We start from the raw sequence: 18254 nt of genomic DNA, 5'->3' as shown, positions 1-18254 counted from the left end.
AGTCCTCAGTAAAAGTGCTTGCATTGCAGCGATCGCAGAAAAGGCTTACTTGGCATTCAGCAGGGTTTAATGTTGTGCCACGTTACCAGGGCTAATGCGTGCACATGCGCACCTCTGTTTGTGCTGTTGTGGATTCTGCGGGCCGTGCTGATCCACCATTGTGGAGTGTGCCAGGTAGTGCTGTAAAGATGCACTTTTGAATCTTAAATGTCTGGCGGCAGTGGTGGAAAAGGGGAATCCCACAAGGGCTGGGTTGGGTGTGGAGTTTGGAGGAGGGTGCAGAGTTCTGAGGGGTTGAGTTCCGAGGAGGCAGAGCTGGCATTTGGACTGCGCTCAAAGGAAATTTTCAAAATTGTGCAATTTCTTTGATACTTCTTTGCAAACTCCACACTGTACATCAATTCCACTTTAAATCACGGCCATGGCAGTGGTGCACCCAAAGTTCTATTGGTAATGCAGTGATTTTTAGTACGTTAAGGGTTCCATAGACACGCTCTACAGTAGAAGGCTAGCAGGATAGCTGAGCAGGTTGAAAGACCGTTGCTGAGATGTTCTATTTTCAAAACTGGTTGTTAATCATATGACTTTTTGCAATTCCTTATTAAAAAACTGCTCAGACAGGGCATGGGTTGGGCTGGACGCTTGCTTATATTCAGGACGGAGAAGAGGGGAATTTCTGATCCTTTAGTGAAAATCAAAAGTTGGCACCCATGAATCCACAGTTAAATCTTCTAATAACTGCCAAAAGAAGCATTTGTGATTAACCAGTTTGACTGACAAGCATATAACATATTAAAAAATATAACCTGTGATAAAACACAAAGAATGGTGCACATAAATTACAGAGTATTTGCGTGGTTCTCTGACAAAAAAACACATTTCAAAGAAAACCAGTAAAGTGAAAGCAAGCAACATTTTTGAGTTTTGAAATGCCTATTAAAGTGTAAAATGGACACTTGGAGAACAATAGTGTGCTCAGCATGTAAGAAGCCTGATTTAAACAGTGATGGTCCCCGCCCCAGTGATATTCATGGCCCATCGATTCCCATGTTGTCCCTTTAAGGCCAGAAGAAAGGAAAACAGGCTGAGCGAATAGAACTGAAGACTCGCGAATGACGGCTGGGCAATAGACTGCGCCTTAAATGGTGTTAGGTAGAATTACATGCAGTACCCTTTGGGAATGCTACACACAATTAAGACTACAGGTGTAAGCACAATCTCACCTTCGGTATAAGTCTGTACTACACAGTTTTGTGGTAGCAGGGCTGAGCAGCCAGGCTTATCTCAAGGGGGATGTGAGCAGTACAAGGTGTTACACAAAGGACTTGCAAACTCAGTGGTTCAAACAACACTTACGCAAGGTTTCTTGGTAAAACAATATTAATTTATTTACACAGTCATTTAGAAAACATTCCACTAGCAATAAGCAGCTCAATATCACACTATAATACACTCCAATACCAAACCAATACGTTTCTGAACAAGTTAGGCTTCCCAGAAGTGAGAGCAAAATGGCACTTCAGTAACTTTAAATGGGAGTAAAAGACACAAGTTATAAGAATTAAACACAAATACTTTTCTTAGGCAGGGCAAATAGTTTCAGTTCACTACAAGAGGCAGTTCAATTCAATAGGCCTGGGCCAAAGTCAATGGAACAGTGTCTTGGATAGGTTAGCACAGTTCTGGTGGTAAACGGTTAAGTCTTTGCCAATGTTCTTAGAAGTAGTTTGAACTAAAAAGAGTTATATGTCGGATTAGGCGCGAACAAGACTCCAAAGTTGGGAAAGTTACACAAACTTTCACTGCGGCAGAGAGGATTTCTCAACCGCATTTGCACAGTACCTTGGTAATGAAGAAAAGCTGTAGCTAAGGCAGTTGTTCCTGGCAGTTCCTGCAGATCTTGCTGTTCCTGGGCCTCAGTCGTGGAGACAAGAGGAAGGACGTCGGGAGATTCAGGCACTGCACGAGGAAGGATCCACAACCTTTGCAAAACATTGGTTTAAGGTGTGAGTGCAGGGCTTCACCGGGTAAACCAACGGTCCAGGAGTTGCAGCTGTCGTCTTCCATCAGCTCGTCTTTGGTTCTTTCGTTCAGGGGGCGACTCTGCCTTCCAAGTCCCAGAGACCTGCCTTTTAAACAGTTTTCGCCCATTCATTCCAGCCTAGCTGCCACTCACCCAAGCAGGGTGTCTGTCATTGCTGGACAGTCAGCGAGCCAATCATGCCAGAGTGCATTCAGGTCTCCTAAGAGACTAAGCACAGGGAGTTTCAGGCACCTCCCTCGCTTCCTGTCCACCCCAGACACTCAGGCGCCAGAGGCAGTCTTCAGTACTGAAGCCCGCCAAAGGCAAACGAACAAAGGGATCAAACCTGTTTTGGCACGCAAAGACAAACACTAGAAGGACCTTTCCAAAAAGAAATGGCAAAAAAAGTTTATCAGAACCTTTTTTTACAGAGGGGGCTGAGACTCCATCTTGAAAAACATGGCTACGGTGGATTTTAGCTACCAGAGCGTTTAAATTGGTTGCGGTTGGGAAAATCATGGTAATACCACTGCTACCAGCCATTCTGAGATGAAAGGCTAGCATTTGAGTTCGGTTGGTATGTATAAATGGGTAATCCCTATTTTTTTGTTTACGGGGGGTCAAAACTGTAGGAAGGGATTCTCTGTGACGGAATAATTTTACGAAAAAACAGATCGACTACCCCTCTCTTTAAGTCCTATATGGGTCACGGGTGAAGATAAAGGTTGACCTGTACACTTTGTTAGTAAGGTAATCGCCTTTTTGGGAAAAATGGCACAAAAATGCAACTAAGTACAAAAAATTCTATCTTTTTAATAGTCATAAAAATACCTAAAAAACATTACAAACTTGACAAAACGTAACAAACTTAATACATTTTCAATCAAACCATTTAGTCATCATTCATCTATTATAACAGGGGAATACTACAACTTAAACAGCTTTGTGCATAACGGTAAATCAAGATATGCATTAGTGACAGGGGAAAAAACCATTAGATTTTCCCTTTAGCAGTCGACATATGTTTCGGCCCGTTATAGTGTACCACCTCTGTCAACAGTGATCACTAAGATGAATATTGGGCCATCTTCAGGACAAACGGTTACTTTGTGGTAGATTATTCTTGTTCCCCATTGGGCACGCTAGCACATCTAAAAGGATAAATATACATGTATTAATGTATGAAAAAGAGATAGAAAAGAAAGAGTTGTAATTCCCAACTGGATTGGATCAAGGCGATGGCTAGGTTACACTATTCTGGACACACACACTAAACCCATACATGTATTAATGTATGAAAGAGATAGAAAAGAAAGAGTTGTAATTCCCAACTGGATTGGATCAAGGCGATGGCTAGGTTACACTATTCTAGACACACACACTAAACCCACCTATGGTCCATAGACTGAAGTTTGGACTATTGAGCTTGGTCAGACTCTCGGATGTGGCAAGGTATTGCCATCTCTGGTCTTGGTTCCTATAATTGATTAGAAACGACAATTTCTTAGTGTTATGTTCCTGCTACTACAGGCTATTTATTGAATAAACTAGAGTGACTTACAGATTAGCAACTTCTGTGGCTTTGTTTTCGAGGTTGATCTTTATATTTCTGGATTTCACTCGGTACCATTCATAGGCAGGACATGAACAGTTATTCCTGTGATTATAGTGCTGCCTAAATCAAAGGAAAAAAAGAAACTCGCTGTTAAATAGATATATTACAGCATATAAGGATAGTTGTCATTCTTTTTTAGCTTTGTTTTTACTGTTGTTATTTAAACGTGGACTGTGGGCCACGGGTTATTATCAATTTCTAGAAGCCTGTGATTTAATATACTCGGCTTTTAATTTTCTCAAGCGGCAGTAAATGCGCCTTTTACATGATGGCTTGTGAAAATCTGAAGTATGTAGCCCAGAGATGCATGAAGTGGCTGTGGTTGATTATTCTATTTATTGAAGTTATTTTAAATATACTGCTGTCATGAGTTACAAAAGCAGGCAGTGTGCAAGTACTTTAGCACCGTGGCCACCGCCTTACAACCTACAGCTTGACTTTTACATGTTTATTTAAAAACGCACGTGTTTCCATGACCTGCTGTAATCATTGCCGTTAATGTCAAATTTTACGAGCAAGCTTATCAGTCATTGTGATCACTGTGCCATGCTGACAGTGCGGTTAAGGCTTGTATAATTTAGACCCCTGGATTGATTGAAGCTGTTCTAACGCTTACCTTGATCTATGTTGTTTCTGTGTTCGAGTGAAAGCTGGAAGTCTGCGAAACCGGCAAAAGCTCGTTCTGCAGAGAAATGGTGTGTTTAAATCAAGTCACGTGATTTAGAGACCCGTGCTTGCCTCACATTTATAGCCATTAGGACGTGAATACAGGGCTGCTGGAACTTGTAGTCAAAGGCCAAACAAGGCCATATTTTGTATTATTGTAAATCGAAAAACGGCCGTATGGGTGACATCTTTTGTAATGTTGCACCTGGTAATATAATATACTCAAGTTATTTATAACAGCTACAGGCATCATATATTAAAAGAATGCCTCTTATGTTACTCGGTTGTGCCGCGGTTATATTGGGTACATTTGAAGTATTTATGCACTTGCATGGCCCCCTTTCTTTTAATTTCAAAAAGTGAGACCTATAGATTGTGTTGTCGATCTTACAATAGTGTGTAGGGAGAAGGAATGCTTCTTTATATTGGTGGTCTTTTTAGTGCTACTGTGCTTGAGACTACCGACTCTTTTTATTATGCAGAACAAAGCCTAGCTTTCATTGTCTAGCGCTTGATATGTCCACAGGCCATCGCTTCTTGGCACCTAGCAATATTTGTACAGGGGGAGAGATGTGCTCTATCCTTCCGAGATTATAGCTAAAAGTCAATGTGCACTATAGGTTGTGCTATGAGTTACCATGTGGCGGTAGTGGGGTCCTACTTGTACGAGTTTATTGTATATCCCCAAAGTTGAGGATCTTGATACTAGACAGCCTATTCTAACAAGCGCCCTTTGTAAAGGGGGACCTTCAGATATACCTACCTATCAAAAAGTTGAAAGGGGGTGGCATCAAAGGAATGTATTCCATTCTATGGCAATGTTAAGGCCGTATTTAACCGTGTCTAAATTGTAAATCCATTTCTGCTCGCATCTTGTGAGGTTGAGATCCATATTACCTCCTCTGGGGGAGGGTTTGATGACCTGTATGACACACCATAATAGATCTGTACATTTATGTTGTTGTTGAATGTAATGGGCCACTAAGGGTTTATTGTCAATTTTATTCCGAATGCAAGATTTGTGTTCACAGATTCTTTGACGTACCTGTCGTTTGGTCTTCCCTATATATACTAGGTCACAGGGGCATTTTATGGCATATACAGCCCATTTGGTAAGGCAATTGGTAAATGTCTTTAGCTGTACTATGGTGTTGCGTAATTGAATACTTTTCATAGTGGTGGTCTGTGCACAGACTGAACATTTTCCACAACGGTGATGCCCCACAACTGGTGGTAGGCCCCAGAGTTGTGTCTGGGTAAAAAAAAGCCTTGGGCGCAGCAGGATAAGTGTGAACCAAGGCATCTTTGATGTTGGGTTGTCTTTTGAAGGCAAAACGAGGCATAGGGGGATTAAAATCCTCAGTTTTGATCATGTACCAGTGTCTTTTAATGATCTTTCTAAGATGGTTACTTATAGGACTATATGTGCTGACACATGTTATTTTTTCTTCTTCTTTATGCCGGTGCGTGGACTCAAGACAGGCCATCCTATTGCTATGCAATGCTCTTTTATATGCACGGTGGACTGTCTTTTTCGGATAGCCTCTGTCTTTTAACCTTTTTTTTTAAAGATTTTCCATGTTGTTTGTACATCTCAACTGGTGTACAGTTTCTGCGAATCCGCAGAAACTGCCCGTATGGAAGTCCTTCTTTTAAGCTCAACGGATGAAAGCTGTGATAATTGAGCAATGTGTTTTTATCTGTGGGCTTCCTGTATAAGACTGTTTCTATGCTTCCCGTATCGGTTTTTTGTATTTGAAGATCCAAGAACGGTATGCTATGCAGGTCAGTGTGTATTGTGAACTGTATATTAGAGTTCTGCGCATTAAGCCATTCATGGAACTTTGTCAAGTTGTCAGATGTGTCTCTCCAGATCATATAGATGTCATCAATGTACCGTAGCCATGTTATAATCGATGCAGAGAAAGGATTAGAAGAATCAAAAATACATTGTTCTTCAAGGTCATCCATATATAAATTTGCCAAATCTGGAGCAAAAGTTGCTCCCATGCTTGTGCCCTTTAGTTGATTGTAAAAGCGTCCATTGTATAGGAAATAATTCTCTGTTAGAGCAAGTCTAATGCATTCTAAAATGAATGCAGTGGGGACACTGTTGAGTGTTCTAGTACGTCTGTCTAGGTATTTTGCCATCACCTTCAAGCAATCCTGTTGTGGGATGCTGGTGTAAAGACTGACCACATCCAAGGTCACCAAGATGTCTGATGGACTGAGTTGAAAAGTCTCCAATATTTTTAACATACTGGTCGTGTCTTTGACATATGATGTCATTTGGGACACAAAAGGTCTTAAGAACCAATCTGAATAGATTGAAAGCGGCTCAAGAATAGAATTTATCGCCGCTACAATAGGTCTACCGGGGGGTGTTTTGTCATTTTTATGAATTTTTGGAATGATATAGAAAGCCGGAATGGTGGGGTGTGTATTGACCAAAAAGTCTTTTTCCTCCGGATCTATCCATCCTTCGTCCATTGCATGTTTCATGAGACTACCTATCCCATCTTGGAGCATTTGAGTGCTACATGAGTTTTCTAGGCATAGGGAATACTAATATTCCCTACAGCACTCTGCTGTAAGGCAGTGTGTGCTGGGTCTAGCATTTTAAAAAGACTAGCAAAGTCAATTTAACTTTGCATTCACTGGGAGACAGTAGTCAGTCCCAGAGAAGGTATTTAAACCTTGGGAAGTCTGAAAGACATCCCGATGTCACTGCACTGAGGGAGCTGTGTGACACACAAGAAAAGATGATGCCTATGGAGTTGTCTAAAACTCCATATCCAAAGAACACAAACACAGAAAAACACATTGAAAAATAAAAAGGTCGAAGTCCCAAAGTTTAGCAAAAGAACTGGAGGGCTCTAAGGTAGAAACGATTAGCACATTTATGACAATTCTCCCTAACAAGTGGCACTGCAAAATGAGCCGGTCCTCATCAAGTGGGCATGGCCTAATGGTGGGGGGGGGTCACCTGCTGGCTCATTAGGCCATGCCCCTTGACGCCCCGGCTCAATGCGCTACAGGCACCCCCGCCAGGCAGCCTTTTGTAGAGATTAGCACCCTCTCCCCAATGGGGGAAGAGGGTTTTGATCTCTGCATTTATTTTCTATAGGCTAGCATGGCAGGGGGCAGCGCGTCACCTTTTCAGCCTTAATGGTGACGCTGCCCCTCGCCAGCTGGAAAGGGGCAGCATCACCATTAAGCCTGAAAGGGTGAGGCCGCTGGAAGCTGAGGCCTTTTCCCTAAAGACTGAAACTCCCGTGAAGGATTTAGAAAACAAGGCCTCTGCTTCCAGCGGCCTCACGTTTCTCTCCATAATGGTGGCACCGGCGCACAGGCATCTCTTGCTTGAAGGGATGCCTTGCAGGTGCGGCGCCACCATTATGGATGAAAAGCATTTTTTTCTGAAGCCTGAAGCACTCGCACACATGAGCCATGGGCAGGGCCCGCCGCAAAACGAGATTCTGGAGCCTGCCAGGGCTTGGCACCAGCTGGCCCTGGCCCACTTAAAGCCCTGGCAATAGAACACATTTCACGGTGCCCCAGCTTCCCTCAGAGAAGCTGGGGGCTCGGTAAAGCCTGGTCAGGGCTGACGCATGCCAGGTCCTGAGATCCGGCCAGACATCTGATGCCGAATCTCGTACCGAATCTCGTACCAGGCAAGAGCCGGCCAATTGACCAGCGCTCTCGGGCGGTAGCACAGATTTTAAAAATAATAATAAAAAAGTATGGTATAAGGTAATGTGGAACCAAAAGAGGTGACCACTTGATCATAATGGTGAAATTGGGTCTAATGAAGCAAAAAAAAGCTAATACAAAAAATCTGTACGTTGGGATGGCCTGTGTGGTATGGAGGGTGATGGAAAACATCCAACCGTTATGATCGGTCGGCTCTATTCAGAGTGGGGCATGCTGGTAAAGCGAGTTTATCGGGATGGAGGCGGAAGAAAAACATTCTTGCAGGATTTACTGTATGGTGTCTCGTTAGTGTACAAATGGAAAGTTTACCCAAAGTATTTGTATCATTAGGGGGGCGTGGCTAACTGGCCATGGAATAGGACGTGCTCCGTGAGGAGCTCCTGATGATCCGACTCTATTTTTGCCAAAGTTACCTGTTGAAACTGCAACAAGCGCCTAGAACTTTGGGGATGAGGCGTCGGAAGCCGCACGCCAAGTGAAGTTCGCTGGAGAAGTTCATAGTCCTGGGGAATCGTGAGATATACATGTTCTTGTTGGTACGGCTATGTGGCCGCTTCAGCACCAAGATGGCGGCTAACAAAGGAGAGGCCTCCGAGGTGAAACAAAACTGATTTCCCTGAACTGCGGGACATGGCTGCGGTAAATTGCCTGGGGGAATAGTACAATAGGGAAATATGGCAGAGTGTTCGAACTAGCACCATGAGAGCGCCCGGCCTGGCATACGCTAATGGAGCCTCGGCAATCTGACTGCAGGAGGAGATAACAATGGATGCTTGTGCAACGAGGCCTACGGAAGTTGAATGGGGAGTGTGAGGCCATAGCCCACCCGTAAGACAATTCGAAGTGCCATCTCGAATGTGAGTTAGGAGACCTGGGAGCCAGACCATTGTCTGACCGAGTACAGTGCAACAGCTGCACTAAGGCGGAGGCGTACAGGAGTGGAGGGCAGCGCCATGTCAGTGAAAGGGTTGAGAGTCAAGACTAAGCAACCCACGATGGAGACTTTCACGAAAACGCAACGGACCCCCTCAACATCGGTGCAGAGCATGGTCGTGACCCCTGCGGAAGACGCCCCCGAAGGGGACAAGCACCAGATCCTGGAGGCTATAACGGGACTGAGTGCTAAATGGGACTTGGCAATGGCGGACCTACGCACATCTCTAGAGAATAACATTGATGCTGTAGGTATGGAACTCACCCTGCTACGTCAAGATGTTAGGGCGCTTGCAGAAAGGACCAGCTGTCTAGAAAGTGGGGTGAAGATTAATACCGATGTTAGCACGAGCAATGCGAAAAAGATTCATGTCTTAAAACAACAGGTCGCCAACCTGGAAAATCGTGTGGAAGAGGCGGAAGGAAGGGCGAGGAGGAGGAACATTCGCGTGGTTGGCCTTCCGGAGGGGGAAGAAGGCCAAGACCCCACAAACTATGTTGAAAACATGATCCTACCAGGGATCGGAGCAGGGAATCTTTCGCAGGGATTTACGGTGGAGAGGGCGCACCGCGCCCTAATGAGGAAACCCCAGCCGGGGGACCCGCCAAGACCAATCATCGCGAAGATCCTGAATTACAGGGACAGAGAAAAGATCCTCGAATATTTTCGTAAGGGCGGCACGATAGAGAGAGCATCCACCAACATCACAGCATACCCAGACTATACGATACTGGTGCAAAGGCAGAGGTATAGTTACATCGCCGTCAAAAGAAGGCTGAGGGCGGCGGGAGTCAAATATATGCTGCTGTATCCGGCACGATTGAAGGTGCTACATAAGAACAAAGCGCTATTTTTTGATACCCCGGAGGATGTTGTCACATGGCTGGACCTGCAGGGCTGCCCGGAACAAGCAGCAGATCGTGACCGGCAGGATCATACCGAATGAAGATTTTGTAAGGAGGCGGACCCTGATTGTGTAGAGAAACTGTAACTGACTGAACTTTGAACACAATCTGAGCCTGGTGCTCTATTTGGACTGGAATATAGTGAGTGGAACTGTAATTGGTAACGGTTTGGCATCTGTATTCGTAATGTTTTTTGAAAGGAGCAACAGAACGTGGACGACCTACCCCAATAGATTATTAGTTTCAGCGGCCATTAGGGCGGCTTTACCCTACTGAGCCCTGAGTAGAAGCTTGTGCTAGGCAGGGCTAGATGTGGGGGTGCCTGAGATCCAGGAATGGAGCTGGGCAACGGTTGGGGAGGGTATTGTTGGGGGAGGGGTGGGTGGGAAGAAGGTGGGGGGATGGGAAGTTGAGTGTGTGTGTGTGGTTATGGGGAGGTTGAGTTTTGTTTCGAGCCTATTTGGAGGAATCAGCATGTTGTACTTGCGGTGCATGAAGGGGTGGAATCGGCGGAGGATCGGGAGGGTGCTTACTAACGACCTATGGGGACCTCAGGATAATAACGTGGAACGTTAGGGGCCTTAACAGTTATCTGAAAAGAAACAAAAGCATGATGTATCTGAAAAGGCAGAAAATAGATATTGCACTACTACAGGAGACGTACTTGACGAGAGAGAAGTTGGACCTGGTTAAGAGAAAGTGGAGAGGGACTGTAGTGGGCTCGCCATACTCTGCATATGCCCGGGGGGTGTTAATCTGGGTGGCACCGCATGTCCCGTTCAAATCGATACAAGAGGCAGTTGAGACTGATGGAAGGATGGCTATATTGCGAGGGCTGGTGGAGAGCAGGCAGGTATGCATAGTAAACACGTATGCCCCCAACCAAAACACAGCAGCATACTTCAGAGCCCTGTATACCAATCTTAGTACGTGTATAGGGAGCGCGGTGATCTGGGGTGGGGACTTCAACTGTGTGTTGGATCCTGTGGTGGACAGATCTGATGGCAGGGTGAGTAAGCATAGCCCAGCGGCGAGAGCGTTGCAGATACTGCTAACTGATTTTGGCTTTGCAGATGCGTGGAGGATGAAACATCCCACTGAGAGGCAATACTCGCACTATTCAGCCCCGCACCAACTGCACACTAGGCTCGATTACGTCTTTGCTACAGCAGATGTGATGTCTGAGATTACTCAAATCGAATATAAGGCTAGGGTCCTCTCGGATCACTCGCCCCTGATCCTCGGATGGCAATATTGCCCCCCCGAGGGCGAAGATCCCTACATGGAGCCTCCGAGCGGAGGCGCTTAAAGATCCAATCTTTAGAGAAGATATAAGGGAAGAGATTACTAACTTCTTTGAAGAGAATACTGGGAGTGTTGATTCCGCGGGCACATTATGGGAAGCTTTTAAGGTGGTGATGCGGGGGGCGGCCATTGCTAAGTCAAGAGGGTTACAGGGTGGGGTCTTGGCTGACCTGCAGAGGGCGGAAACTGAGCTAGAAACAGCATTGAACAGCGGTGACGTAGACACGGAGCTGGTACTCCAACTACAGCAACAATGTGCAGGGCTTTGGGAAAGACTCTGCACTCTCAATTATAGGAAATATATTGAGAGGCAGCACGCGGGGGAGACAAGACAGGCCGCCTTTTGGCCTGGCTATACAAAAGCGAGACCCCTAGGCCTCCGATTAGGACCATTATTAGGGAGGACGGAGATGAGGTGGCCACGCAAGAGGGGGTTAACAAAGAATTTGTGGAATATTACAGAGTGCTGTACGGAGATGATGAGATGGGTGACCAGCGCAAGATAATCGAAACGTTAGAAGACATAGGGCTGCCCAAGATAAGTGAAGAAGAGAGGGAGGAGTTAGATGAGCCAATCACGTTCGAGGAGTTAGAAGAGGTTGTGAAGCAGTTGCCTACTTGTAAGACCCCGGGAGCAGATGGGTTCCCCAGCGAATTCTATGAAGTATAGAGAGAGGAAATCCTCCCCCCAATGCTGGACATGCTTAATGAAGCGTTTGAGATAGGACGGTTGCCTGAGTTACTCAGAGAGGCGATCATAATACCGCTGCCCAAGCCCAATAAACCGGAGCATAGATGTGGTTCCTACAGGCCTTTGTCGATGCTAAATCAGGACAGCAAGATTCTTACGGCTGTCCTAGCAAATCGATTGCAGAAAGTGATTGGTAGACTCATACATCCTGATCAAACGGGTTATGTCCCGAGCAGAAACATAACACACAACCATAGGCAACTTCACCGGGTGGTCGAATGGGGTAGTAAGAACGAGGGTGAGATGGCGATAGTGTCTCTAGATGCAGTTAAAGCTTTTGATTCGGTGAAGTGGTCATAGCTATTGGCTGCTTTGGAAGGGTATGGAATGGGGCCGGGCTATATCAGGTGGGCTAAGATGTTGTATAGTGAGCCGCTTGCCAGGGTCCAAACAGGAGCGGTGATATCCGAAAGATGGCAACTTGGCAAAGGCACCAGACAAGGATGCCCCTGGTCCCCGATGCTTTACATCTTAGCCCTGGAGCCTCTGGCAATATGCCTTAGGGCACAGTATGATGCGATTGGCATTGAGGTAGGAGGGGAACGACACTTGATATCCTTGTATGCGGATGATTTGTTACTGTACTTGCAATACCCAGAAGAAAATCTCTTATACATACTTGAAGTGATGGAAAGGTATGCAGAGTTGTCGGGCATCTCGGTGAACCCCCAAAAGTCTGTCATATTCCTGCTAGGTAGCTATAAGGGGACCCCTGTAGATAGACTACCGGTGCTACAGGTACCATGGGCAACTAGCTCTTTTCGCTATTTGGGCGTAGATGTTTATCACACGGTGCAAGAAAAACACAGACACAATACGGAAGTAGCTGTCGAGAAAATTAGAAACAGCATGCAGTTCTGGGCAAGATTGCCCTTGGCGATGATGGGGCGGGGGGCCATGCTTAAAATGTTAGTTCTGCCCAGGCTCCTGCATTACTTTAGTAATATCCCATACATAATACCCAAGAAGTTTTTTAGTAAATTGAACAGCATGTGTAGGGATTTCCTGTGGCACGGTACCCGAAATAGAGGGGCGTTTTGGAAACTGCAGAACTTTTATGAAAAAGGAGGTATCAGACTGCCTCATTTTGAGGTTTATTATTTGGCGGGACAGTTACAGTATGTGGCCAAGTGGCTTTCTGATGAAGTGACCCCTGAGCACAAGGTGTTTGGACAGGACTGCACCCCGTTTTATTTGAAAGAAATTATTTGGCTGTCCGAGACTGAAATGAGGGGGCGTCCTGCGATGTTGAGGCTTGGATGGAAAATTTGGCGTAGGGCTTGTCGTTTGATGGAAGTCCCATGCCCGTCCCTCCCGCAGATACCGCTGGTTGCTTTGACAGGAGGGGATGATCAGCTGAGGGCGATTGTTAGGACCTACTGGGAATCGGTGGGGCTGGCAACGCTAGGCGATGTTTGGCAAGAGGGATCCATTAAGGAGTTTATAGAACTCAACAAAGAGGCGGGGCTACACACGGGCCAATATGTCACGTACATTAGATTGGTGCGGATGATTAAGAACACCTGGCCAGAGACAGTTTTGATAGAAGAACCAGATGCAGTTTTGGGAACAATATATGATATATCCGAAGGAGGTCATGAGATCTCGAGACTGTATGAGATGGTGATGGCTAAGGCGGGGAAAGATTTGACACATCTGAGACTGGACTGGGAGGTGGAAGTGGGGGCCCCGATGGAGGACAGGGTGTGGGAGCGTGCCCTGGGCTACCATGGATTTGTGTTAGAGAAAACCTTTATATAAAAGAACACACAGGTTAATTAATATAGGCTTATCGACTGTGAGAGGGGTCGTTATTGCAGGATAGTGACCCACTACCAAGTTATGGCCCCAGATGAAGCCGAAGGCCATAAATTGGGTAAGAGTCATTATTTCAAGCGATAATGACCCTCCTGAGGTCTACAAGGCTATTAGCACATGCTGATAGTAGCAATACATGTTTCAGAGTTTTTGTGGTGAAGTAAAAAATAGTGCTTTAAGAGTGGGTAAAAAAAAATAGACAAACTGATTTAGTAAATTAACTGAGGTTATAGTTTGAAGTATTTAAAAAAACATGGTTGTCTTTATACTTTAAGCTTTTAAATTGCGTCTTGGTTGAACTGGAACAGGTTGAACATGAGCATGTATTACATGTCATGTAAAAATAAATGGGTTTTCTATAAGAAAGTGAATGCATTTTCCAAAGTTTTTCTTTCTCTTTTGTGTGTTAAATAGAATTTTGCAGCACAAAAAAGGTCCCCACAGAGAGGAAGTGTCTTGTTAAAAAAAACATCTTGTCTGGACATTCCATTTTTACTTCCCTGTCAGCATCTGAAGACAGGACGTTCAAAATGCACCCATTACCAGTAGTTATGGCTGAGAGGAGGTCAATGACGATTTCCATGTGCTAATTTGAGTTGTTTTATGCATCCCTGCTGATTCACTGAAAAACTTTGAAAAAGCATCACTGTGCCCTGAAACAAAATATCTAAATGTTGTTAAATTATTCACAGAAGGAAAGGCTCTCTTAAAGTGAAGAAATGGAAGTCCATCTTCAACTTAGGACGATCCATCAATGACCCCAAGCGCAAGTTAAACAAGCATGATGAGAAAGGTAGGTAGCCTGAACCATGCTTCTTTACTCAAAGAATGGTAGCAGAGTTCCAGAAGAGTTCACCAAGAAGTTGTAAAATAATAAGTAAAGACTCTTGTTTAATGGTTAGTTTTGTTGTTCTATTGGGATTGTTGAATAAACACATTTGTTATAACTGTGGCATGTGAAGTAAAGTGGAAGCAGTCATCAAATAACATCTAGCTAATTTAGTAGCCATGCATGTGTTCCATTTACACATTTATAATTCAAGGGTTTAGAAAATTGAGAACGCTTCTGACTCTGGAGTGGGAGTCCAGAGACAGTCCTACCGCAGAGGGGGGTGGTGGTAGGGCAGGGGAAAGGAATTGGTCTTTCTCAACAAGTGCCCGTCCAACAGGCTTGTTAGGGAGAATTTCCCTTGCCTATAGAGTCCCCCAGCAGCTTTGCTGGATTTGAAGGGTTTGTTTCTTTTTACCTGCTAAGGGTGAGACTCTTTTTCCCACTCTTAGGCATTTTTTGCTATGTGTGTCCTAGGCTATTTTTAATGCTCATGGGATTTTTCTCAACCAGATAGGAACCATCTATATGCACATGTGTTACACAGCACCCTCAGTGCAGTGACACAGGGGTGTCGTAGCGGCCCTCAAACATAGACTCCATACCCTGGGACTAACTACTGTCTCCCAGGGCATGTAAAGTCCCCATTGACTTTACTAGTCAAATCCTATGAACTAAACCAGTACACCCCATCTTACTATGGAAGTACTGGGAAGGGTTAATAATTTTCCCCTATGTTCATTTTCGAGAGTGTACCCTACAGTACCTCTCTCAAAAGTTTCTGGCTGGTGGCAGTGGTTACTACCATAAATATTCGACCACAAATATTTCTCTATGGGATTTTCTCATTGTTCGAGGCTACCACATTTTCTGACAGCCTCTAACATACCGCCAGTGTATTTTAATATTAACTTTACTCCGGTAGGTTTTTATTGCCAGAACTTCAATATAACTTCTTTCTCGTGTCTTTCTCTAGAATCCTAACCCAGGTCGGGGATCCTTTGTTCGTCCTTTTGGCGGGCTTCTGCTAAGAAGCCCTCTTCTCGGCGCCACTGAGTGTGGGGTGGGTCCATTGTGTGGGAGGGGGAGTAGGACCCCTGGACAGGGTTGTCTTGGCAACCCATGTCGCACTCTATCCGGATAGGTTGGAGGTTCTCCCGCCAAGATGACCACTCCACTGTGTGAGTGACAGCTAGGCTGTATGAATGGGGATCTTTTTGCATAAAAGCAGGGTCCTGAGGACTGGAAGAGCAAGACGTCGCCACTGGAACTACGGAACCGAAGAGGAGAGAAGCCAAAGACATCTGCAACGACTACACCCACCGGTGAAGCCCTGCTGCAGCGTCTCACCACTTTTCTCCACACGACGAGAGGAGATCTTCATCTGAAAGAGCCTTCTTCCCTTGAGCTGGTGAGGCCAACCAGTTTGCCAAATCTCCTTCCCGAACCTACTGTGGTCGAATCGCCAGTGGCCTGCACTTGGAGACCGGATAGCCAGGCAGCTATCGACCTGGACCGCGATTAAAAGGAGCGTACCTTTTAAACTTTGTTTGGCAGCACAACGGCTGGTTTCATCCCTCGGTAGTGCAGTACCCGAATCTTCGTCCACGACGAGAGCCTCTCTTCCTCTGCTGGATCACCCGAACTGCAGGAACTACCAGCAACAACCGCCACCGCAGGAGCCACTTCTTCATTTTAAAGGTACATTGTTCCGCCAGGCCGCCCTTTCTTCGCGGTACTGCTAAAGGTGTTTTAAATCCTTTACCTATCTGTTGGGTTGGCCGCCGCCCTCTCTTAACATTGTCTGTCGCCCTCTGCATCCACATTTTCAACATCGTTAACCAAGGCTTGACTGCAGCTGCAAGAACATTTTGCTCCTGGGCCCTTGCCCTGTTCCACTGACTCTGGCACAGGCCTACTGACTCTGGTCACATTTGTTAAATCTGCTTGCTCAAGATTGATTCGCCATTCGAACTGTGTGGTGCCCCCCTTTCTTATAACTACCCTTTCCTTCCCACTGTTTAATCTTGTGAAATGCCATTTTGCTCAGTTTTCATTTAAGTACTGCTTACACTGATGCACTGCCTTGCTCCAACTGGGTCACAAGTAAATGGGAACTGTTGCTAGGGTGTATAAGAACCTATTTCTGAATAACTTGTGCTTTTCCTCCCTTGTGAGGAATTGTTAGAGGATCCCGTGTGTGCAGTTGGCACTGTGCCGTTTTACTCGGTTTTCACTCTGGTTCACTTGGTCTACAATTCATATAGGGAGTGTGTATATTTTTCCTTGACTTAATTTAACTTGCTTAGTACTTGTGATACATGTGTTTTGATTAGAAGTGTATAAAATAAATATATATATACTTTTTTAACTAGAAAGCTTTGGTCAGTGTTTCCTTGTCCCATAGCCTAATAGCCCTATTGTGTATACCCTGACTACTGCTCATCTCCCTCTTGAGATAAGTCTGACTGCTCAGCCACAGCTACCAACTAAATCTTTGTGGTACGGACTGATACCAAAAGGGGATTTATTGCTCTCACCTGTAGTCCTAATCTGGTGTACTGCTCCCTAAGGGAACTGCACTGGATTCTGCCTAACAAGGCGGACCTGCAGAAACATTCACATCTGTAAGATAAGTAAAATAAAAAGCTGGAAAAAATGCTGTAACCCTTAGCTTCTACGTCACACACCGGGATTATCCTTCCAGTGGGCCTGTCCACAACCGAATACCAAGAATTAGCTGTATTAATTTAAGGGTATGCAAATGCATTCTCCCCGAAACCCAGACGTGTGGAGGGAGTAGTCCATAAAATCCAAACACCTCCCATCAGAGTAATACATCCTACGTGCTAAAGACTACCCGAGGCCAGGAAGGAAATACTCTTAGGAGCTGAAAAGATGCCTGATCTACGCATCATTGAGAAGTCATCCAGTTAGTGGTGCTCACCGGTACTCTTACTTCCAAAGTCAGACAGCACCTAGCAACTTTGCATTGACTTCTAGCATCTCAGTGAAATCTCTGGGTTCACGGCTTACTCAATGCCATGAATAGACGAGTTGGTGGAGACATTCGTTAAGGCATTAATTATTTCCACACTCGACCCGACGAAGGGTTACTGACAGGTATCTTTTGTAGGAAAAGGCCAAGCCCAAGACCACCTTTTCCATTCCAAAAGGCATGTTCCAGTTCACGTCTTGCCCTTTGTTCTCTATGGAACCCCTGCAACATTCCAGAGACGTATGGATTGAGTCCTGGCTCCCTGTCACTCCTTCGCTGGGGCCTACCTTGACAAATTATTCTTCTACAGTTCCAATTGCAAAGAGCATCTTAACCATGGCTGTCTGCAAGCAACTGTGGGAAGAGCACCTATAGATCAACCCACTTGTCACCTTGCCCAGTCCAGCTTTAAATACCTTGAGTTCCAAGTTGGAAATGGACAAGCTTTAGTTCAAAAGGTAGAAGTCCAGAAAGTGCCCGGCCCATCAAAAAAAGATACAAGAGCTTTCCTGGGCCTTGTCAGATTCTATTGACCGCTCATACCACACCTTTTTGCGAAGGCTTGACAGATTGACTGACAGATTGCTGAAAAGTTTCCCAAATATCGTCCAGTTGGAGTGCAATACCCAAGCCGCGTTCAACCAGCTCAAGGAAACTTTGTGCAAAAGTCCAGTATTAACCATTCCTGACTTTCCC

At 45.3% G+C, this 18254-nt stretch overlaps 1 protein-coding gene across 1 annotated transcript in view; it reads left to right on the top strand.

The window, feature by feature from the left end:
• The window catches only part of ARHGAP30 (Rho GTPase activating protein 30), a 2240907-nt gene that overhangs the window by 2026344 nt on the left and 196309 nt on the right, over nucleotides 1–18254 (top strand). The window contains exon 8 of the mRNA XM_069607204.1: nucleotides 14424–14524. Coding sequence (XP_069463305.1) covers nucleotides 14424–14524 — 101 coding nt within the window. The remainder of the gene's footprint in view (nucleotides 1–14423; nucleotides 14525–18254) is intronic.

Source organism: Ambystoma mexicanum, chromosome 1p, assembly GCF_040938575.1.
Source record: "Ambystoma mexicanum isolate Mex_15411 chromosome 1p, UKY_AmexF1_1, whole genome shotgun sequence".
In the NCBI taxonomy this organism is placed as follows: Eukaryota; Metazoa; Chordata; class Amphibia; order Caudata; family Ambystomatidae; genus Ambystoma; species Ambystoma mexicanum.
The sequence above is the reverse complement of the archived record's forward strand: the minus strand, read 5'-3'. Positions and strand labels throughout refer to the sequence as shown.